General features: G+C 39.9%; 1 protein-coding gene across 6 annotated transcripts in view; it reads right to left on the bottom strand.

The window, feature by feature from the left end:
* Positions 1 to 24898, bottom strand: part of ZNF521 (zinc finger protein 521) — a 277871-nt gene that overhangs the window by 18261 nt on the left and 234712 nt on the right. For all 6 annotated transcript variants that reach the window (XM_059138909.1, XM_059138903.1, XM_059138907.1 and 3 more), the window contains 2 exons: positions 11613 to 11744; positions 8576 to 8691 (listed from right to left, as the gene is read on the bottom strand). In XM_059138909.1, the coding sequence (XP_058994892.1) occupies positions 8576 to 8691; positions 11613 to 11744 (248 nt within the window). The remainder of the gene's footprint in view (positions 1 to 8575; positions 8692 to 11612; positions 11745 to 24898) is intronic.

The following is a 24898-nucleotide window of genomic DNA, read 5'->3' as shown; positions in this document are numbered from 1 at the left end:
CCAAATGCACAGCAACAGCTCATTGCGCACGGCTGTCCCACGGATCGCCACATCGGTGGATCAGAAGGCGCTGGAACGAATTCTTTGCTCCTTTCGGGGGATTTATAGTTGAAGTCCATGATTACCGTCTCTCTTTCTCTAATTGTTACAACAGTTGGATATGGAGGTGGTGTTTTCCAATAGTCGGGTAAAAGTTGGTAAACACAAAGGGTCTATTCTTGGCATTTTGTCTCTGCTAATGTGAGGAAGCAGATCCATGTGTGGAGCACACGTCTAAAATAGGAACATATGTGGGAACGGAACGTGCCTCTCTGGACTGCAGAATGTTCTAGAAAATCAGGATTTCCAGACCTCTCCAAAGGATCTGGGTACAAACGTGGGGAGACCGAGCTCTGTCTTTTCAGGCCAATCAGGCCCACAGTTTCTCGCTCCCTAAAGGAAACAGATCTTCTGGCGCTGTGGCAGCAGGCTGTCTTGGCGACATAGAAGGTGGTGGGGCCAGCTAGAGCGCAGCCAAAGCAGAATGTGGCAGAGGTGATGAACATTTCCAGGGGGTGGGGAGGGAGGGGGAACTGTGGAACTGGCCACAGTGCTCTTCAGTACACCCTAGCTGGACGCTCCATAAAGTTGCACTGATGGCAGCTCGGAGATGGCCATCTGTCGTCAACTCTCGGCCAGACAAAAAAATAATGTAATGGCAGATCGCTAACAACAGGGCTGCTGGAGGAGGGAATGAGTCCTCGAACGAGGAGGTGGTGCTCCATCTTTTAATAGCGAAAACCAGCCATCGATAGGAACATCAAGAAATTAATGGATGGAGAATTTTTAAAAACTGAGCTGGGAAAAAAAAAAAAAAAAACAAAAAAAAACTGAGCTGGGGTGTTGTAGAAACGACTCAGATGTAAACATAGTGGGTTTTAGCTTATCACAGTCGCCTCTGCTGCCCCGACTGCAGTCCTATTAACCACTCGGTTCTTGAAAATTCGACTAGCAGGACACATGGTGAAGCAGTGAGGGCCAAATTTAGTAAAAGGTGAGCCCACATCGTGCCTCCAAGCATGCACACACAGATTAGGCATTTATTGGTACAAAACGGGTAATTGAAAATGCATTTACTCATTTAGTCCAAATGAGTTCATTGTGACAATCATGCTTATCCATCTTTCTGGAAGCTTGCTTAATTTCTCGACACAGTCTTAGAAAAAAGCAAAATAAAGCTACCTTATCTTTAGATGCATTGTAAATGCTATGAAATTTTAAACTCCCTTCTTTGTTCAAGAAAAACCTTACCTTTGTGCTACTGCATAGATGTTAGGAAGTGGGGAGAAGCAGGGAGAGAGAGAATGAATGAAAAACAGTCAAAGTGAGGTGAGCTGTGTTCTATTTCTTTGTCCTATATGATTAACTCTCTGTCTTCAATGGTAAGGCCAATCAATCCTGATTGAATTATCCAATATTAACAGCTGAAAGTGATCAAAAGTAATGGTGAAAACATAGCACCAATCAATAAATCAATGCAAATGATTCAGTTCCTGGAGATTCGATCAAATAAAAGAGATAGATCAATTTAACCACTGAGCAAATTAAGTGGAAGTTGGTGGAACACCAATTTACTTCAAAAGCCCTGCAGGCCCACAAAGCAGAGAAATGAGGTGGTGGAGAAAAGGACCAGTTCCAGACCCACATGCTCACTTGACACAATTTATGCTCCTGAGATCCCTAAGGCTATGTGATGTGTTCCGGGGCTGTGATTTCAACCCCAAGAACAGAAGTTACAGAGGTCCAAAGGATCAGGGGAAATGGAGAGCCCGGGTACTGGGAAACATAAACCACCCAAGAAGAGGCAGGAAGGACATCCCCCACACTGAGCTCGAGAACGCAGTGAGGGCAGGCCCAGACAGGGCGATGGGCAAATCTTCCAATCTGGGGTTCCCAAAGGAAGACCACATGATAAGAGGCAAGCAGGACAGGGTTTTGAGTCTTAGAGTTGGAGTGGGGAATGGCAGTTGAACTGCCATTCAAACTACATTAGATATAAAGATAAAACGAAAAATACACAAAAGTCGTGAGGAGTACCAGAGGCAAGAGTTTAAGGGCACGTCTTCTAGCTTTTTAAAGGCACACTTTTCCATTCCTTCAGGTTGCAAAAGAAGATCAGCCTGAGAAAATATGACAACAAAGGAAAACAAACCTTTCCCCAAAGCACACCCAGATCCCACCTTGTCTTTGATGGAGGGGCAAGATAAAACTTTTTGTTTTGGTCCCACGTCCTTAATCTGGGGTATGTGGAGAGAAGGGGCAGGTTGTTTGGAAATAGATTTCTGAAAGCAAATATAAATATTTTGTTTTATGGTTATATGCTAGAAAGAAAAAAGCCCAAGACTCTTTATCCCTAAAAAAGATGAATGTTGAAAAATAAGAATTTTAACGTGGATACCAATTAACATGAAACTATGTCAAGGTAATTGGGAAATTATTCCAGTAGAACTAGAGCAGAGAGCTAAGGAACATTCTGACGTTTCTGAGATAGAGATTTCATTTCTGAGTAATGATGACTCTTGATTTTGTTTACTTAGGTCAGCACTAAGGAGCAGGGAGAGCATCAGGCAACCAGTGTTCACCCCATGCCTGTTTTGTTCTACACTGCACTGAGTGCTCAGGATGACTTACTTGCTGTGCTCTCTCACCAGGATACTGGGAGTTAGGCAGGAGGCCTTGTTGTTTCCCACATGCCCATTTTACAGATGGTAACACTGAAGCCCACAGTTGAGAGCTTGTAAGTGGTAATGACCAGAATCAAACTCTGTGATTCCCCTCTGCAACTGATGCCCTTTCCCTTGTACTAAGCTGCCTATAGAGAATTGAAAGCAAATTAAAACAAATGAAAAAACCCACAGAAATTATTTTCTCAAACTACTAGCCATTGGAGACTTAATGGGTGGCTAATCACATCCACCCTTCAGAACCAGCTTGAATGTGTCCCTCCTGATGTCTTTCTGGAGTCTCCCAGCTGGAGAATAAGCATCTTCTCTCAGAATACTTATAACGGTTTATTATGTATTAGCTCATATAATGGTTAATCATACACGTATCTTATCTTTTCTAGTAGACTGTAAATATGATCTATTTCTAATTATTTTTGATATGTCATAGAGCGAGATCATGGTCAGTTTAAAAGATAAAGTTATAGTTTTATAAGTATTTTAATTAATAAATATATTACCTTTTTTAATCACAGCACTGGGGCAACAGAAGTAAACAGTATAGCACTTGTGATTTTGACTATTAACAAGGACTCCTCAACGTCTCATCACGCATTATTTGATAACTTGAGACACAAATTTGTATTAAGGTTATTAAAAGGCTGGTTGAGGGAAGGAGCTAAGTCAGCAGGTGACCCAGTGACTGGCTGGGCAGCTCCATTTCCACCCTATAGGGCCAATACTACGTGCACTGCTTCGTTTTTCTTTCAGAGGTACAACCATGAGACCTGAGCACCAGTTAAGCTGTGGTGAAAAAAAAGATGCATCAACATCACGTGACTTGGTGGGAAAGTGATTTGAGAAGAAAAACAGCTGAAGAGACAATTGCCTATTTAAACAGAAGTGCTATCCGAAAGAAAATCATGGTGTTTCCTTCCCAACATCAGATGATTACTGCAATTTGAGTGTGGAAAACACAGCATTCATGAGCTAATGAAGGGAAGGGCTGCCTGTCACAGTAATCTTTGATTCAAAAGGAATTCCAATGCCAGAATCTCAGAACCAGAAGTTCACCTAGGCCTATCCCCTCGCTCCCTGCTGCTGGAATTCCCTCTCTGTTCATTAAGTTCGTAACAGGGTGCCTGATGGAACTTTCTATGGAGACCCATCAGAATTTGAGGATTGGATCACCACCTTCGAATTGTAGCTTTTCTAGAGGCAGCAATTAAACAGTAATTACTCTATTGAAAGAAAGTGGCCTATTCAGCAGCATTTTTACAAACACACCACTTGCTCACACCTGTATAAACCACTTTGGATACAAATATGCATTGTGGGATATTATTCTTGGACCACACCATCCCTCTCTCAAGGCAGCTTCCTTAAGTTCGGCAGAAAAAAGTTCTGAGGTCTATTAGGAAAACATGTGAAACATTCAATGTATCCATATGCTTTTAAAATAACAGAATGTTCATTTAGTTCAAATAATTCACTTGTATTCCAAAGGACATCTTTCCTACCAGCAGGCTAGGCGGACATATATTAGAATTCCTTGCACAAATGAGGGAAAACTCTACCAAAGGAAAAAGACTGTCTTGCCAATAATTTTACGTTATCTATCTCTAAACTGGGATTTAAAACTTTTGGTCAGAAAGGTTTAGGGGTCATGTGAAGAACATAGCTTCCTTGGGGTGCCTCGGTGGCTCAGTAGGTTAAAGCCTCTGCCTTCGGCTCAGGTCATGATCCCAGGGTCTTGGGATCAAGCCCTGCATGCTCTCTGCTTGGCAGGGAGCCTGCTTCCCCTCCTCTCTCTGCCTATTTGTGATCTCTGTCTAACAAATAAATAAAATCATTAAAAAAAAAAAAAAAGGAACATAACTTCCACACCAGCAACAAGTGTATCCTAGATTGAGTGTTCCATAGAAATAGAGGTTTTAATGTTTAATTCTAAAAGGATCTGTGATCTGTGATGTCCAAAACATGATGTCGGAGTCCTTGGTCTCCTGAAGATGAACAGTGTATAATGAGGAATTATCTGAGTTCGGACTGGCATTGTAGGCAGTTATCAATGAAAATAACACACGTGTGTGTGTGTGTTGGGTATATAATTTTATACCCAACAAAGCACTTCTAGTCACACACACACACACACACACACACACACACACACAAAATGCTTTCTCGTTTTTAACTGGCCATAAGCAGTGAAAGAAATGTAAATTACTTATTATGGCAATGAAATGATTTATGCACCATTAAAAGATACACCATCATTATGTAGTAAGTTGATTTTGAAATGCTCATCCTAGACTTACAGTAGTATTCTCATTGTGACAGAAGAGTCAAATAAACTATATGCTTTCAGGGGCACCTGGATGGCTTAGTCAGTTAAGTGTCTGACTTCAGCTCAGGTCATGATATTGGTGTCCTGGGACAGAGCAGGCAGGATGTCAGGCTCCCTGTTCAGTGGGGAGACTACTTCTCCCTCTCCCTCCACCTCCCACCTCTGCACCACCACTCATGCACTCTCTCTCAAATAAATAAATAAAACCTTTTTTTTTTTTTTCAACCTCCAATAGGATTTCAGTTCTTGGACATTTAGTTTTATAATCTCTTATGAAAAGTCCTCCTTTCTGAACTTCAGTGGCATAAAAAAGTAAATGAGTATGAGTTCAAGTGGTATGTATGATGCGTATCAATTGTAAAATTTGCATTTATTTTCCACACCAGAGCATGAACCAAAGGGGGCTGATAAAATGGTTTCATTTTTCTACTCTTATGATTTTGGTTACCAATCTAATTTTCTACCGTTACCTTAATTTCAGTCGATTTCTCCCCTCATTCTAGAAATTAACAAAACTATTAGGTTTTTGTACACTTATTATGTTCACTTTTTATGCAAGAAATAAAAGAAATCAATCCTTAAAAATTACATTAATTCCATCCTCTGAGCACAGGTGTAAAGGTAATTTGGGTAATGAAAGCAAATGTACGGGACTGTGAACCCCTGAGGGTAAAGGAGAAGAATCTAAACATTCTCAAAACTAGAAAGAGTAAAGTTAACACTGGTCCATTTTTCTTAATGTATTGTAAACAAAAGCCACTGCTACTATTGGGAATTTTAGAAAATAGGCCTACATAGATATTCCAATGACTGTGGATGTTAGCTTTCTAAAAATTATCATATACTAACTATAAAACTAATCTTATCTAAGGGATGATGCATGTATTTGAGCCTGAGTATTCATATCAAGACCAAAACTGTGGGGCACCTGGGTGGCTTTAGTCGGTTGAGTGTCCAACTCTTGATTTTGGCTCAGGTCATGATCTCAGGGTCATGAGATCAGGGTCGAGCCCCACATTCGGCTCTGCACTCAGCAGGGAGTCTGCTTGAGATTCTCTCTCTCCCTCTGCCCCTCTACCCCCCCCCCCAAAAGACCAAATATGTATGATTCTGAGTTATGGGATTAGAAAAAGAGTGCCCACCGCTTTGGATTATGGACTAAACCTTATTGTCACCCAGATCACAATTTGAATGAATGAATCAAGAATGATTTGAGAGGTGTTGGAACTTCTAAGATCTTAAAGAGTCAGAAAGAGTTGTGTTTTGTATTGTAGGTTATAAATCAACAGTCCTCCAAGTGTGACTTGGGGACCCCTGGGGTCTCCTAGATCCTCTCAGGAGGTCTGCTATGTCAAGACTATTTTCACAATAGCATTAAGACATTATTTGTCCTTTACACTCGCATTATCTCATGAGTGCACAGTGGCGTTTCCTAGGGGCTAGCTGACAAGCAATGACATCATCTTTGTGGCAGTTGTAGAATCGCATGTGTGTATATTCTTGTGTTTAAAACATCTTTCAATTTAGATTTCTAATATGGAAATATCAATAGATAATAACCCACACAAATCAAAGCCCTCTGGGTCATCAATCATTTTAAGTGTAAAGGCATCCTGAGATCAAAGAGTTTGAAAACAACAGGTCTATACTAATTGTAAAAAAGAATGAAAACTGTACTTTACACAAAACCCTAAAATACACTATAAAAGAAACCTGGAGTCCTGAAGGATGTGTTTAATTGCTTAGTTTTTTCTGTACTACCCTGGGCTATAGGTTACTATGGCCTTCTTTTGTTGGGTTCTTTTAATGAAAGACATTGAAGTCTTGCCACAGGTTAGCTGTATTAGGAATCTACTAATACAGTACAAAAGTGCAATTTTGTTGCAATTTTTTTCAGGAACATTAGATAGAAGTCAGTCTCTATAGATTCTCAACACCTTTTATTTTAACCTATTATTAATTCTCCACAGTTTACGTGCTAATTCAGTATCACTAGGTGTATTCGCCATATCCTTCACAGAGTCATAAAAACCCAAATGACTTATCTTTTGATACCTATTGCAATAAGAATATATTTTCAAACAGCAACTTAGGTTAAATTAAGAAGATATACTTTTCAACAACAGTCTAACTTGGCCAATCTTCTATATTCAATTCCCAAACAGATGTGACAGCGTAGAGATCTATTTAGAAGTGAAAAAAAGTAAGATAGCAACTTTAATTTCAGTCCACTGATGCCATTGTCACAAGGAAATGGGCTCACCCATTCTTTCAAATATTTTTTATTTCACTTCCTTGATTTGCTATTGGTTTACTTGTAGAGTAACAGACAATAAACTGTAAATTCCTTATTTTGACGCACAATTCACAGAAATCTGGTTTCCCCAGAGCTCTAGGAGGTACAAAGCTGTCCCAGGGTCCACTGTGTCAGATGAGGATTTAAGGAATGGGTGGAGCTCTGAGTTCCTCCTTCACCCAGATCTGGTTGAAGGCATTCAATGCAAGAAATAACTACCCCTTGCCCCTTTTAAGGCTAAATGACTTTATTGTTAATGATTGTGCTCATAATGATAAAACAACTTTGTGTTTGAATCCATTCTCCTCTAACAGCTCCAACAAAATTGAACAAAAACCTGTTACTCCTATAATTTCATTAGAAAAATGAGGATAAGTATTATGCCCATTTTTCAGATGAAATAACAGAAAACAAAACAAAACAAGAGTTATTTTCTTCCATAATAAATAACATTTTTCAGGGTAGCATCCAGGTCTCTTACCCATATTTTAACCACTAGTCTATTGCCAAGAATAATAAAACTAACTGAACATTTGTATTGTATTTTTTGGTTTGTACCTTAGATTCAGACCTCTTCAGTTCATTTATACCTAACAGCAACCCCCATAAGCATTACACTTGTCTGTCAGTTCTTCGTATCTGAGGTTCAGAGACATTATGGACCCGTGCACAGTCACATATCTAGCAAGTGGACACTCAAGACTAAACCTAGTGTCTTTGGGTGCCAACATTTTAAGTAGGAGGCTGTTACTGGGTAAAATTATTCTAGTCTATTAAGCGGAAGAAACCTACTAGACAAGAGTACAGCTTCTTTCTTCTCTTCCCTTCTCCCTTCCAATTCTGAGCCCCTCAGGACAACAATAACTTGGACATCCATCCAGCTTGGAGTCCAGTGGGAACAGAACATGAATTAAACAGGATCAGGGAGAACGGGCCATGACAGCGAGGTGAATGATCCCACAGTCCAATAAACCTGACCCCTAAGCCTATCACACTGGGTCAGAAGGTCCAATTATAGGTCTGTTCCAGTTCTTTTTATGATTGACAGCAGCCAGAGGCAAAATTACTTTGGTGTCTGTTAATCCAGCTTCTAATTTTCCCTTTGCCCCAATACACACAGAGCATCATGGTGGCCCAGGGTGAGTGATACTGCGAATCCAGATTTAAAATGCCCTTGTCTCCTATAAGAAGAGCAACTGAGTTCAATCCCGGTTCTCCTCATGGGGACATTACCTGCAGCTCTGTTTGGAAGAAAAACTTCTGTGGACATTGTGTGCAGTCATAGATCTTGTCTTCTTGTCCATGGGCAGAGAAAATATGCTGCTGCAACTTGTTTGCTTGAACAAACACTGAAATGATAAAAGGATGGTGAACTTTGGGTTATTTTCTCTCTGCGATGCCCTCAGTCGATGACTCCCCATGAAGAGCCCCCCCCCCCCCCCCGACTGAGCAGCTTCAATGGCACACCTTCTGGGTGAGACTACTGGCAGGCACTGGGGAGGGCTGAGTCCCACTTTCTCATGGTTGGGTCACTGGCTTTTGCGAAGGTGCCCTCTACCAGGTGCCCAATTCAACCCAAACAGCTCCCGAGTAAAGGTTTATCGAGGCCCCGCTCCCTATAAATCTTTTAAAAATCAAGCTGAAAATTGTCAAATGCACAGCCTTGTCTGAACAGAAATGACTCTTATTTCTCAGCAACCCACAGGTTAAGAAATCATAGATGCCAAAACCCTGTTTATTGTATTTGCCTAAAGTTACAGCTAGTGAACAGTTCTCTATTTAAATGTGTTAATGCTAAAAATTATATCCCACAGCTACTCTGGGGCACTGTCTATAAATGTGAAACAGAACGGCAGGTAAATTCTCTTTGGATACTTTAAGATCAACTCAGCCTACACACTGAATGCAAGGGTTTCAATAATATAAACATGTTCAATTTTAATGACTACAAAACAAGGCCCTAAGACTGTGTAACAGTTTACCTAGGAGACATACTATTAATAATTAAATTGTATATGCCAGAGGCAGTGTTTGGGTTGGCAGAACTGACTTCTGATGGATGCCTGGTGCACCCTGACCTAAAAAAGTTTGCGTCTACAATATTAATCTGTATAGGCAGGGAAAGGATTTATTAAAGATGTTGGCATTTGACTTTGACTCCACTCTAATCATTAAAATTATTCTAATTGCCAGCCAACCTAAAATATTAGAATATTGTTCTTGTGAGTCATACATTTTAATCACATTTCTCATTACCTTAAAAAACGACTCAGATTTCTTCTCTCCCACCTAACATGCTTTATGGTGGAAGGTTTTTTTTTTTTTTTTTTTTTTAATTGTTATTTCTAAAATTACTTCAAGATATACTAAAACAATTCAGGTCTGTCAGCACAGAAAATGCAGACTGCTCATGTTTAATGCATTTTTGTCTCTTACCTACATCAACAAAAAGAAATGGTGTTTTTATACAGATTTGCAACGGCTCTCCATGTAACTTAGCACATTTTATGAGGCTTCTGGCTACAACATCAAATAACTATTTTATTGGGGGTCTTAATCATAAGGAGATCTATGACCCAGTCTTCCTGATGAAGACTTATTCTGAGCTTTTATACAGAACTCAGACTCCTGACTCATGGTATCTTGAGATAAATACTATGTCATGGTAAAAATATAACATTATATATTTTTTTCTTAACTACAGTGAACAAACTACTGGTTACCAGAGGGGAGGTTGGGGCTGGGGGAGGGGGTTGGATGGGCACAATAAGGGATGGGGATTAAGGAGCACTGGGTGATGCATGGAAGTGCTGAATCACTATATTGTACACCTGAAACTAATAAAACACTACATATTAGCTACCTGGAATGAAATTAAAAATTAAAAATTTAAAAATTCAAACAAAAGCATTAAAAAAAGGCAAGCCTCCCTTTCCCCATAAACCCAAGTATGTATTTTAAAATACAAGTTGTGGGGCACCTAGGTGGCTCAGTCATTAAGCCTCTGCCTTTGGCTCAGGTCATGACCCCAGAGTCCTGGGATCAAGCCCCCCACATCAGGCTCTCTGCTCAGCGGGAAGCCTGCTTCTCCCTCTCCCCTGCCTGTGTTCCCTCTCTTGCTGTGTCTCTCTCTGTCAAATAGATAAATAAAAAAATATAAAAAGAAAAATACAAGTTGAAAGAATTAAAATAACCAGTTCCTTGAGGAGTGGCTGATGAAATGACTGAACAAGAAAGAGCCTCACAGGCAAATGTTGAAGCCAGAGCCATCACAACATTCAAGTACTACTTGTGGTACCTGGGCAATGAACGTGGCCCCTCTCTTATTTTGTTACAGGATCGAAATCTATAGGCTGAATGCAGTGAAGGTTAAGAAAGCCTGAAAGCTTGCTCTGCAGACAAAGAAGCCAGTTTTGAGAGAAGGATATATTTTTGTTTTGTTTTGCTTTTTTTTTTGTTTTTTTTTTTTTTTGACAAATAAGGAGGAGACATGTCCTTGAGGGGCTTGACCATCTAGTTCAAGACACATGCAAAATGATCACAGAGGATTTTCCAAAATAACTTTTGTCACTGTTGGAGGGAGTACCAGAAATGTGTGTGATCATATTTCAACCCCTGTGGGGTTCAAATTATAGTTTCTGATTTACATTTTTTTTTTTTTTTTTTTTTTTTTTTGCCGCTGCTGTTGGAAACGCTAGTGCTATAGCATCCAAAAAAAGGTTTCTTCTCAAAAGCGTAAATTTGTATCAACTTCTACTTTAAAAATCCAATTTGATAGGAAATAAACGCCTCATCTAATCTGTTTTCTAGTTTCAAGAATTTGGGAGGGTTTTCGTAATATCTTTTGTATTTCCTATGGGGAATGTTACAAAATTCTCCACGTTTAAAAAACAGACATGGGCTGGGCAGCATGGCTGCTGTTCTAGTCAGACGCCTTGCAACTCAGAAAACGCTCTGAGCAGGCATTCTCTGTCTGGGTGACCTTTTAACACCAAGAGGAGAAAAGTGAACAGAACATGGATGTCGTTTTCCAGATGGAAAAGTGCAAAGTTCTGCGGGAGCTCGAAATGCCATTTGTTCATTCTGACAGTTAACCTCTCTGCCCATTTGAGCCTTTAAGTAGGCGGCCATCAATAATGCTAATCAGCAGAAATCAAACATCTTCTCCCCAAATTGAACTGAAGTCCTGTCCGCAAAAGGCTGTAGCAGTGGGGAGACGCCTTGGTAGGAAAGACATGACCCGGCCATGGAGCTCTCTAGAGTTTCCTACCTGTGAAGCAGACAGGGCACTTGAAGGTACCTCCCATCCCTTCGAAGCTGTGCTCTATCAGATGGCACTGGAGTTTGGCGGGGGAGTCAAAGGTCTGGCTGCAGAGTTTGCATTCGTGGTTCAGTCCTTCATCTGTTAAGGAGAACATGAGCAGAAAAGTTGAAGCTCACCGCCTCTTTAATAGACGTGAATTCACTATAATGGCACACATCAAACAACTTCTGTTACTGAATAGAAATATATAATAGTGTATAAGGTTGTTGGTTATCCGTTCACCTTACCTATGCATTTATAGCAACTTAAGACATTTCTGGAATTTAATCTCCAAAGATAAACAGAAGGCAGGGTTTGATTTAGGGGAATGCATTTTGTTCAGCTTTTAAAGCGTAATTAGATATCACTGATAAGGCATCTCCTTTCCACAATCATGTTTTTATGGCTGTGCATTTAGAAAGTCCTAAAGTAATGGACCCGCAGAAAAATGGAGCCCCTCTTCCTCAGGCCTCTCCTCTGGTTTACTTAGAAGGTTCTACAAGTTTCTATTTCTAACTATAAGGTTTTTAGTGGTATTCCCACAAACTTTCTTTTTCTATGCCCAAGATGTTCAGGCAATTTTGAATTATTATCAATGCTTATAGCATATCCTATAAATGCTTTATTTTTTCTGCATGGGACTCTTGGTTTCCCATATCTTCTCGGTTCAGTGCTCTCTCTACTTTATGAGACAGTTTTAATTTTACCCTGTGATCTAGACTGCCTTTCTCCAAAGGAACATCTATGAGCTCCAAGCTCACTCTTGTCTAGTCCTGGATTTTTCTTTGCTATCTTAGGGACAAGATGGCAGAAAAATATTCTGATGTAATAATAATTGGTACAAAATGTGCAGCTTCTGTTGTTGATCGACACCATTATTTTTATGTTGCTTTTGCCTCATTAAAATGTTTCTAAAATATTTAAGTAAAGAGTTTACTTAATTCTTTAATTAAAATTTAAGAATTATTTCAAATTGCAATGATAAATGAAAACCAGTAATGCTAACACGAAAACTCACATTTCTTTAGTTTTCTGTGTTGCAGATACTGTTGTTCTACATGCCCACAGATAGACATTCATTTAACAACTATGATTAGGCCCATTTTATAGATGGGAAAAATGAGGCCCAGAGAGTTTAAGTGATATATATATATATTTTTTTTCTGAGTCAGAGGCAATATTTGATGGAGCCAGAACTGAGCTCCAGGCATCCTGGCCTCAAGGGCCAGGACCTTAGCAAATAGACGGCCATACACCAATGACTCCCAGACGATGTCTCAGAGAGAGGAAGGGCTAAGAGGCTGTGATTTAACCCAGCCTGTTACAAGTTACACTTTTATCTTCTCCTATTTGCAGTGATTAAACATGTGATTAAGGAACATGAGTGTCAGATATTCTTGGGCTAGGAAATGAAAGACATATTCACACCGTGGGGGTAACAAGTCTATCCCCCAAACGTATCTCCTCCCATGGAACCCAAGTGCACGTGGAAGCCCTTCACCAGCTGCTATTACTGGCAACACAAAGGGTCAATTACAAAGTGAATTATTATTAGCTAACTAGGAGTAAAATCACTCCATTTGTATTCCTAATCTTTTTCTCACACAAGTATGAGTCTTTAGAAGCAGAGGATTGGAATTTGTAAAAAGAGAAGCAAAGCACTAATTAAGCCACCCAGTACTGTCTACATTTCACAAGAGATAAAAACCTACTCTGTATTTGGGTGGCACAGTAAATTCCTTGATTATAATTATGTAAGAAGGAGTTTAATTGTGCATACTGACATGACAAGAGGTTATACAAAAAGCTTTAGGGATTATATAAGATCAAGGGGTTTTCATCTGTTCCTTTCTCTCTCTCCCTCTCTTTTTTCTAATCCTAAAGTCACCAACATTTTCCCAAATTTTAGATATTAAGAAATATCAGGAACACAATTTATTGTAGAGAACTGGGTCTGTAAGTTGATTAACAGAAATAGTTGCCAAATGTAAACGTTTTCTCTTTCCTCAATGTTGCATACCTTACTTGGGTGATAAGAAGGTAACCAAGAGTTCAACTTTCATCTTTAACTTGTGTGTTTGGCACAAGAACCAAGATGTGGTCTATGGGTGTGAGCAGGTACACACACTTGTTCCAGAATTCTTAACCTTACAATATTTGTGAAGAAACATATATAAGCCTTGCTGGCTTTCTGGGAGATAATGACTGACTGTTCTGCAAACACAAAGTGAATTATGCAAGTTAGATCTATGTTTCTTGACTATGAATATTTTGTTTGGAAAACTAATAGGATAAATACACATGTGTATGACTACAAAGAAAACATCCTTATCAATTTTTATTTATTTCTTATCCTGAGAACAGAGAAGTGCTATCCCAAAACATTACATGATCCAAACTTAGTCAAGTGAATTTACAAGAAGGCGACACATAGTCATAAAGCATTTACACATTATTAGGGCAGACTTAGTTTTCATGAATCCCGAATTCTGTGAAGGCACTAAGTGATGGCAATGATCATAACAATAGCTTCCAGCATTTTCAGAACTCTTTATAGTAAACAGCACATTTTAATATTGAAAAAAAAATAAAACAAAACATGTTGGGTGTTCTACCTGCCTCTCATTTTTAAGTTACACAGAGGTCTTTTGCAGCAAGTAACTTTTCCTAGCTACTTGAGCAGGACGGAAAATGCATCTGGATTACTACACAGCAAATGGTAGATAAGCAAAAACCAGTGTGCTCCAAGCTAGACAGGGCACACTATCTATGCATTTCTCCCACCTTTATTAACTTCCCTACTCATTTTCCCCATGCTCACACTTGCTTATTTCCACAGGGCCGAATGGATAATGAATGAGAGAGACAGGACGACCCAAACCATTTTACCACTGAATAACAGAACTCATTTTGTATTTTTTTAACTAAAGAAGGGGGCAGAGATAGTAATGGCAAACTAAGAAAACATATTTATAATAAGAATTTCAAAGGTTTAACCTTACTTAGAGTCTCTGTTGATGTCTGCTCTCATACATTCTCTATTAACATCGTGTGGCGAAGAGCAGGGTCTTAATTTTCAAAGAAGTTCTAAAAAATCCTTGGTACTGGGGGGAATCTACCTCAGGTAAGCCCTGCTTCCTTTCAAAACGGAGCTTCTCTCCTCTTGCTAGCTGGTAGGAATGGGTAAGGAACTGGAAAGTTGCATTGTGGTTTTAATTTAAAGTTGACGTTCATGAAGTGTCACTATCAACACCTCTGATTTCGGGTAAACTTGAGCCTCGGGCTCAGGATTTTGCCGATAGAGCTACAACTTGCACCTTGTCTTTTTATCTCCCTTCTTCCTAAAGGTGCCAAAAGCCTAAAAATTCAATCAAAGTAACAATTTCTGCTCTCCGGAAAGGTAGCAGCTGACAGTAATTGGATAATACAGTCTGAGTCATTTATTAAAAAGAGATTCTGAGTCAATTGATTTAATAACCATTACAATATTCCATTAAGGATATAATAGGCTAGTGCAGCCCTATTTTTTTTTTTTTATTGAGTTATAGATGAGATCTATAGGTGAAATTTCTAGATTTTTCTTCCCTTTTTGCTTATCTATAGTCTCCAGATTTTCCACAATGAGTATAATTTGCCTTTGTAGGTGATTTTGAAAGTTAAAGACTAAAAAGCACTACCCTCTCTAAAGCCAATTACAACACTGAAATTCTGATGGCCAAAAGGTTACAAAGGAAATGGGCAATAAAGGGCTCAGTGGGTTAAGCCTCTGCCTTTGGCTCAGGTCATGATCTCAGGGTCCTGGGATCAAGCCCCGCATCTAGCTCTCTGCCCAGTAGGGAGCCTGCTTCCCCTCCGCTCCATCTGCCTACTGCTCTGCTTACTTGTGATCTCTCTCTCTCTGTGTCAAATAAATAAATTAAAATCTTAAGAAAAAAAAAGGGAAATGAGTAATAGTATGGAGGACAGAAAAATTCTAGTTCTGAACACTAGGCTGAAGACTATTCTAGTCAAGTACATATGAGAGCACGGAAAGGGAGGAAGAATCATCAGAGTGTAGATCAGACAACTGAATGAGAAGAATATGGAGCTTTCATTATAAACTTGCCTCTTTCCAGAACAAAGAGAAAACCCCTATTTATTGTATGCTGATGGAGGGGAGGACAGCTGAGGCCAGCACTGTTGGTCCAAGGTCAGGAAGGGCAAGAGTGAAGCTGTCACCACCGAGAACATGTTGGAGGCCAGCAACTTTCTGTCCTGGTGAACCACTTTAAAGCAGGATCAAAGATGGCATGGCTATCATGGAGAAATAATTTCCCATGTATAGAAATTTCAGCTCAAATAATTACTTCCATTTGTTAATCTGCATTTAAGTGTGAACATAAATGTAAACAGGAATTGAGTCTACATAGAAGACACTGATGCTCATGTAAATATTTACTCCACTATTAAATGTTTCAAAGGAAAAGAGTCTGAATACTTAATTGCAAGTTACAACCTCAATGCTTGGGTAGGGAACGGGATGATCATTTACAAAACTTTCTGCTCTAAGAACAAAATCTGTTTGTCAGAGGCCAGTTCAAAGGGAAATGATCATTTCTATCCCTCCAATTTATAAAACGTGGACCAACACAGCTATTAATCAGTCAGCTTTGTAACAGAAAAAAAATGAGAGTTGCCATTTGGATGCTCAAGCACAACTCAAGTTATAAGCTCCAACATGGCAATTGTTAGCTTAACAGAAGACACTGACATTTCAATATAAGCTTTAAACAAGAGAAGCACTTTAAGCAGCCTCCAGACTGTGTGTCCCATGTTTATACTCCTTTTCCTTCAATAAAAACAAAAATCTAGAGCAGCTACAAGCAAATGTTCGGTGGTTGACTTACACGCAGCTGTTATCCCGGGAGTCACTGGGGGCCCCGTTGTATCATCTGATCAACACTGCAGCCATTACGGAGGACCAATTTGTAACGGTTTCTAAGTAAAACTCCTTCTCTTATTTACCCTCGAGACTGGCCGGAAGGGTCCTCCAGCCTCTTCCACTGCATAAATCTATAGGCTAAAGTCCAAAGATACAAACCCCTCTCAGTGCATCATCCTAGGGCAGGGGCCATACTTAAAAGCTCTTATCTGACTGTGCGTATACCCTGCCCTTGGAATCCAAACAGAGGAATCAAACGCCCTGCAGGTGTAATTTTTCCAGTTCGAACGCATATACCACTATATCCTTATATATGTATTTTTAAATCCAAGAAAACTATGCCCTAAACCAATTCCCAACCCCCAACTCTTTACTCGGCTTCTCTTCCCTGAGTTAATTTCCAAGCACACATTTATAAGCTAGGGGTCTGAGGAGTAACAAAGAAAAGCCACACATGACAAAACTCACCCCTCGGCTACGTTGGCTCACCCTAGAAACCAGGAGGAGAAAAATAGGCAGGCTGTACTGTAATTTGCCATGCACACAGCCATCGCGTCTCTCTAGGTCCACAGCGCTCAGGCCACTATGATTTGTTGTGTTCTACACGGCGCATACTTCACGCCCGCAACACAAACATGCAGGGGTGCTAATTTGGCGATGGAGACTATTACTTAGGACTCAAGGTCTGCCAGTAGATCAGTCATCAAGCTCCCAAAGTCAGACTGAATTTGAGAGCCCTGAATATTATGTGAACCCTTTCCCACCCTAGCTAAAGAGCTCTGTCTGTTCCATTGCACAGTGCAACGTGAAAATGAAGACTGACACCAGCTCCTTCCTGGATTTTCTCACTGGCAGTACAGGAACGTGGGCCACCGTCAGGATTTCTATGCCACACAAGAGAGGAATATGAGATCCAAGCGTAAGACACACCGGAAGAGAGAAAGGGCTTTGGGGATCCTAGGAGTAAATGAGCAGCAGGTGCCTCAACACTGACTAGCCACACGTGCCACCCTCAGGTGTCCCGAGAAAAGCCAAATGATATGCATCCCGTGTGTCTCAGCCGGAATTTTATTTCAAGGAGCCCTACAAGGTGCAAGGCTGCATTTAACTCAGTTATTTCCTGGTTTTGGCCCACGGTCTTAAAGGCTACAATGCTTTTGGACTTTAGAAGCAAAGCCACTGATCCTGACACTGTTATTTCCTGTCTTGAACTTCTCATTATCAGCAGGGCTGGAGCAGGAAATGATTCAGCTGGGGTAGGCTGCATTGTACCCAGCAGATTTTAAAGAGCCCAGGGGCTGCCTGGGGCCCCATAAACATCAGCAGCTTGGAAACTAGCAGGAGGTCCAGGTGGGCCGGGATGGGAGAGGCAGGCAGTGGGATTTTAGATGCTCTGAGATGCAGTATTGTCCAATTCCTTGGCTATTATTATCGGTCGTGGGTATTAGTTATTTGAACACGCTCGTGTAGGAGAAAACACGGGAACACTGTTCAAACAATACATAATAAAACAACCCACTAAAAAGTGGCTTCCTTCCACCTGTGGGGACTCAGCAGCAATATTTTGGCACACGTCTCAAAGTAAGGATGAGCATGTAGACGGAAGATATCTTTCAAACCTGACCAGTGTGTTGGCCCCTTCAGGTCATCAGCCTTCTCCTCTCTACTTTTCCTGATCGAAACAGGAGACCACAGTGGAAGCCTCAGAGAAAACATACAGTGCCAGCAAATAGCTTTAAACTTAAAAGTCTGGGCTTCAAGTGTTTTCATTTAAGAAAAAAAAAGATCAGTTTTTGGTAATGCACTGATAAAATCACTTTGAGCTCCACTCACCCCTCTCCATAAGAAAAAGCATTCCTAACTAAGAAAAGAAGAAAGAAGCATATGTTTTTCAATAAAAATACTATCAGCCCTGAACAAGGCAAGGATGGGGAGAGGGTTGAGAGCGTGGACTACGACCAACTTAAGTCTGAAATACACGCCTTCAATTTTTGTCTGTAGAAAAGAGAGTGGCTTTAAAAAAAAAATTAGCTTGTGGTATAAAGCTTTAACTTCAGTATATGCTGCTACATTGCACAGAAAGAGATCAATTTTCCCCCTTTTTTCTGCTCACTTGAACACATGAAAGTAACTCTTTTCTTTTACAAAGGTTTCACCACCTAATCTTCAGTGGTGCAATGTTCTCTGCCTTGACAGCAAGTTTCTGACCACACGAAACAGTATAAAAACTTACTTCCCTTTGCATAATAATTAGACATACAAGATGATTGGAAATAGTATGTTTCTAATTCAATAATGGATTTCATCTTTTGCCTTGCCTGCTAAAGAGTGGGGGATGGCAGCCCAGGACATCTCAATACGAGGGAGTGCCAAACATGAAGTTTGGGGTTATTCATCAATTTGTGCCACAAGGCAAGTTTTAGGAGGGCAAGGGCTTTTTGTCTGTTTGATGCACTGATGTATGCCAAGTATCTAAAACAGGACAGGGCCCATAGCTGGGATGTAATAAATATTGAATTTATGGGGAAATACACACTTAGCTGGTCTGACATCTAATTTCAATCAGAACAAAAACACCAAAGCAATATTTATTATTTATCAATTGTTTTGTTTTCTTTTTTCTTTGCCTTTTTACGATTTTATTTATTTATTTTTTTGACAAAGAGAGAAAGCACACAAGCAGGGGGAGCGGCATGTAGAGTAGGCAGAGGGAAAAGCAGCAGACTCCCCACCAAGCAAGGAGCCCGATGCGGGACTCGATCCTAGGACTCTGGGATCATGAGCTGAGCCGAAGGCAGATTCTTAACTGACTGGGCCACTGAGGCGCCCCTACCAATTGTTTTAAACATTTGCTCCGTTCCCTTGTACATTAAGCCCCATGCAATGACACATTTAAACTAACCAAATTCACCCTATAGTGCTTGCCTTCATTATTTCCTGAAATACGATAAAAATCCTCTGGTGACTAAAACATTAGCAAAGTATAAACGGTCTTATCTGACAGTTGATCTTGGGCAAGAAACTGATGAGCCCAAATCTTAGCCCTTCAAGAGGAAAAGCATTATCACGCATTTTATATTTGAAATACCGAAAAAGAACCTTGCGTAAGAAGGGATAATTACCTTTTATTTTCCCCAAGTCAACAGAGAAGGCTCAGCATCACACATCCATGAGCCCATAGTTATGTTTTTAAACGATTTTTATTAATAGTTCTGTATTCTTCCCTTATAAAGCTCCCTTCTTTTAACTAATTGGTTCAATCAGATGTATGCATTGATTACACTCTTTACCTAAAATTTCTCTTGTTGGATATTAAATGCCTGCTATTAATGCCCTCACATCTGAGACCTCTGGCACTGGTTTAGCAAAGGTGTATTCACCTCCGAGCACTGTACGGAAGAAAACCGCAAATTGGTAAAATCGAAAGAGGACAGTTCATGCAGCATAAGCTAAGTAGAACCTGCTTTAAAGTTAAATCTATCAGGAAAACATCTTGGAGGACTGAGACAGTGCAACAGTCAATATTAATTCCGCACAGCGGTGGGCCAGCTGCGGGAGCCACACGCTGGACACAGTTCTCATCAGGTATGTGCTTGTGTTACTGTTGCTGGCTTTATGGTAAAGGGTCAGAGCCTTTTCTTTTGTTTACCTTCTTCCTCTTGGCATAAAGCCACTCGTTATCTGAAGGAGAAAGTCTCCAAATGCTGAAAAGCTGTTCATCTTTGCTAGAAAGCATGCCTTGCAATTGCAGATGATTTTAAAACAAAAATAAAAACAAGACTAAACAAAGAAATGGAACAAGGTTCAGCAGCTTCTGCAAATATCATGGATCTCAACAATCCTGGTTTTTGTTTTTTTTTTTAGCACCCACAGGTTCAAGACAAGAAACTAGTCAGGCATTTCCAAAGCTAATTGTCTTTCTAGGAAACTTCTGTTATGGACAACTTTTTGCCAAGTCATCTAAGCTGTGGCGTTTAGAATCAGGGTTCACCACTGAAGCACAACTTGGAAGGGCCGATGGGTGGCGTGCGAAGGTAGGAAAGGGGCAAGGTATCTCAGATCTCCAGGGGACCTTATCCTGCTCCTTCTACTTGGTGGCAGACAATATGAAGAAAATCCTAAACAGCAGTGCAAAAATCAGAATACTGCACATTATTTGCAAATGACTCACATTTTTATTGTTCTATTGGTGTGACCTTAGAAACTCGGCCTTGAAGAATAAAAAAAGGTAATGGCGCAATAAGTGCAGTAAGATTTCTAAAAACAGTTTATTGGAAATGTGCTGTGAAACTTGAATTCTTCTAATCAAACGATGCCACCCCTTAGAGAAATTTTCCTGGGCATTATTAAAGTGATATACTGCAGTACTAGTTAGAGCTCCATAACCTTTAAATTGCCTGATTGTAATTAAGGCCACTAGTTTTATTTAGGAAGGTTCAAGGAGGCTCCATTTAAGTTGGCTTAACTAGTGTGAATTTAATGTCATGCTGCCAGAAGGCAAAGGAGCTCTCTGGCCTGGCTGTTCCGTGGCACAGGCAGCTGTGGGGTCATGAATTCTAAATTAAGCCCAGATTTAAAGAAACTACAGCTATCAGGACGTAGCTGGGTGTGTGCAAGTACGCATCCCCGTGGTAGCATGTGTGCATCACTCGTTCTTCCATTCATTCATTCACCCCTCTGGCAGTTTCCCCATCTGGGAATCTAAATACGTTTGATTATTTATTGCATGAGTAGAGGGGGTTTATAGTTACCCTTAAAGGCATAATGACAGCTCTCACTGAAAGGTGGGGCTTAAGACAATGTCCAATCAGCATTAATGATTTAAAAGAAAATGCGCGTGTAACAAAGTTGTAAAGGAGGGAACGTTGCTCGCACTATAAAAGAAATCCTAGGCAGGAAAATTTACAGTTAGTTGGATGAGGAGGAAAGGAAGGGGACTGTTTGGACAGGGCCGCAAAATGGAGCACTGAGCATAACATATAAACTTCATCAAAAGGGCAGCAAATCAAGGACTGAAAACAAAAGATAAGAGAAAATGAAGGTACTCGATGCACAGACTAGCAGAAGCAAAGAGTAGCAGCAGAAAGAAAACACTTAAGGACTTGACCCGTGTTCAAAATTTTACTGGATGTGAGCTCACAAACATTCATCTCTGGATAGAAGGCTGGCACTTTTCTGTAGCTCCAATGGCAATAATGATAAATGAATTTCTGTACAGCCAAGCGGCTCAAGCCGCCAACTACGTTACCACTATATAATTAATAACAATAAGCTATTAAAGAGAACAGCAGGTTACAACTACAAGGTGTCAAAATATATTAGCAAAGGAGAAAGCTGCAACAACACACTTAAAAGAAAAATAAATGTAGAGTGTGTGAACCTAGACACTGGCTTCTTTCGTGCTCTATTGTAGATAAAGCTTTTATGCTTAAAGAAAAATAGAGGATGGCATAAAACTACTATAAGGTGATTAACGTCCCTCCAAAAGCAAATAACGCTCCCAGGGCTCAGAGAAATCTGAAAAGTGATATGGGAAACATGATTGTGAGGGCCCGGGAGAGTTGGCTGACCATGATTTGGTGTTATCCCTTTACTAAGAAATATTCTAATAGATACCTCCCTAAACTGTATTTGTTGGCCCAAGTATGTTCAACGATCCCAGAACATTGTGCTTTTTTAGTGTAAAATGAAGAAGCAATAAACCAGGAATGCGTAGGGGGAAAAATGAAAGGGTAAATGTTATGTAATTGGCTAAATGCTGGGATGTTAGCTAAAGGTTAGAAGTGGCCATGGAGACGATCTAATTAACTACGAACTTGTTTAAAAGATGAGAAAATTGAGACTAGAGTAACTGACACACTCATGATGGCAAAGCATTTGGTCATGGTCAGTGCCAGAATTCAGTGTGCTCGAAGCCAACACCACACCATCCCGCCAAACCCTCACTTAAAAAATCCTTCCTCCTTCTTAAGTACAGTGATTTAAGTTGTTAGTTAAGCTAAGTTGGTTACTGTCTTTCTAGATCTCTTAGTAGCGTGTGAAGAGTTCTTTCCATTTCCATGCCTCCTGGGCACCCCTTTGCTCCTGGACAAGACAAAGGCTGAACTGATTCCAGTCCATTTTACCTTTATCACTTACTCCCCCACTCTGCCCAACCATGGTTAGATCTCTCTTGCCCTTGTTGGGAGTGCTCCTATCCCTTCAGAAGCAAAGTGAAGCCTTGACTAATACGCAGCTCCTGTCGGTTATAGAAAGTTAAACTCCCTTTTTCTCCAGATTCTGCAGAAGAGTGAGGAACACCATTCTTGGTAAAGCACTTTGGTCTGAGCTGTCAGTGTGAAAGAAACACTTGTGATTCAACCCATGATGGAATGTTGATGTTTTCTCTCAATGGCCAATAACCTCCTGATTTGGTTAAACTGTCACCTGACACCCTATAGAGACTGGCCTGGAGCTTTCCTTTATGGAATTATAATTATTCAGAAACAAAGACTGATTTCCTAATTCTATTCTGCCTACAGTTAATTATACTTCTTTAAGTTCTTGACACATTCCCTGATATGGTACTAAATTGAGTATCTGAGAAGAAACTGGAACTGCACGCATATTCCTAAGTGTGTGGCTTACTAAAAAGGTAATGCCATAGTTATGTATGGAAAATAGGTTAGCTCAATATGTTCCTAACCTACTTTCCTCTCTTGGGCATCATTCTGGATACACCAACACATTTAGGCACTATATACTGAAGCTGAGATGTTACTGGCATACCAATGAATCACGCTCACTTCTATTTCCTTCTGTCTGTTTCCTGTCAGTCAAGAGGCAAGTGAGAGATTATTATCTATTGAGATGGGAAAACAGAAGGAAGAGGAGAGGCAGAGAGGGAGGGAAGGAGGGAAAGGAGGTATGTCAAAAGATTGATGTTGTAACAAAGATTTCTCTCTGATTTCTACTTAGCTAGGAAGTATAGTGAAGTTCAGATTCCTAGGTGTTGTGTTAGGTCGAAAACCAAAGCTAACAAAAACCTAACAAAACCACGCATTAGTTAATAAGTGTATCTGTTAAATGAAGAATGAGACATAATAATTAAGGATTGCTCCTTCTTAGATAGCAATTCCTTCCATTACCTTCTGCAAAGCTATTAAATATTTCTAAGTCTATAATGCCAAATTATAAAGATGCTTAGGGCACAATAAATGTTTAATCCCCTATCTTTATGACAATTTTTCTAAAACCTGAACCAGCTCATTCCAGATCTGTTCTAAAAATTTAAATATTGTATACTGTGTCAGTATTTTTAAAAAGGCTGATAATTTTCTGACCCAAAAGGAAATCTATTGAAAAAAAAATCACTAAAATATCTATCAATGGCTTTAAACATTTTATATATTTAAAAGGTCGGCTTAGCCCCTGTGTGATATGATGCAATCAGCATAGAATTCCAATGCTATCTTGAGCAATTTAAGTAGAAATCTGATACTCGATTATAACATTTATGTCCTTTCTGAAAATAAATCATATTTAGCTCACTTATCAGTTTCATTCTCAGTAAAGAAAAACATAAAAGTTTAGGATAAAAGGTAACCTATGGTGATGGCTTGGCCTTCTACTCTTCCTTTGCTTGGAAAAAGCAGAAGCAATGTTTGGTTTCTTAAACACAGAGATTAGCATGAGAGTTTTTATATCTGACAATCTTTAGAAAAGTAAATACTTTGTATAATACTGTAAGATAGTAACTGTTGGATGAGATAGGAGGCGAACAATCTGACATGAACCAGCAGAGAAACTTCTTTTCTGAATACTGGAGGACAGACAGCTCAGAAATTAAAACAAGAGTAAGAAAATACAGACTAGCAACGTATGAATGTACAAAAAGGAACAAAGGGCAGTAAAGATTTTTAGCATATTTTCAGCTAATCACAATAGCTGACCATGCAAAGATACTTAGGTGAGAAGAATGCCCAGTAAAAAAAATACATTGTATGCCTTGGAATGGGAAGAGAAGTTTCCTTAATTAAATGCTGGTCCAGGTACTTCAAAGAAATAAAAATAAAATAAAACTTCAGAGAATTAGACATACCTAAGACAGTCACAACACCTTTCCGCGCAAACACATGATCAGCGAGCATCTTGACCTGACGAGTTCATTATGAGCCTCCTTATTCTACCTATTAGCACCCATAATACAGGTGGACACCGTCTCAAAAGGGGACAGCCTGAGCAAGGGGAATGATGCAATCAAGTGATTGCAGGGGACCTGGAGTCTGGGCATCTGTCTTTTGAAATGAACATTAGAAATTTTGTCTTAAAGTGATAACAGCAGGGAAATTCC

This window comes from Mustela lutreola, chromosome 11, assembly GCF_030435805.1.
Source record: "Mustela lutreola isolate mMusLut2 chromosome 11, mMusLut2.pri, whole genome shotgun sequence".
In the NCBI taxonomy this organism is placed as follows: Eukaryota; Metazoa; Chordata; class Mammalia; order Carnivora; family Mustelidae; genus Mustela; species Mustela lutreola.
The sequence above is the reverse complement of the archived record's forward strand: the minus strand, read 5'-3'. Positions and strand labels throughout refer to the sequence as shown.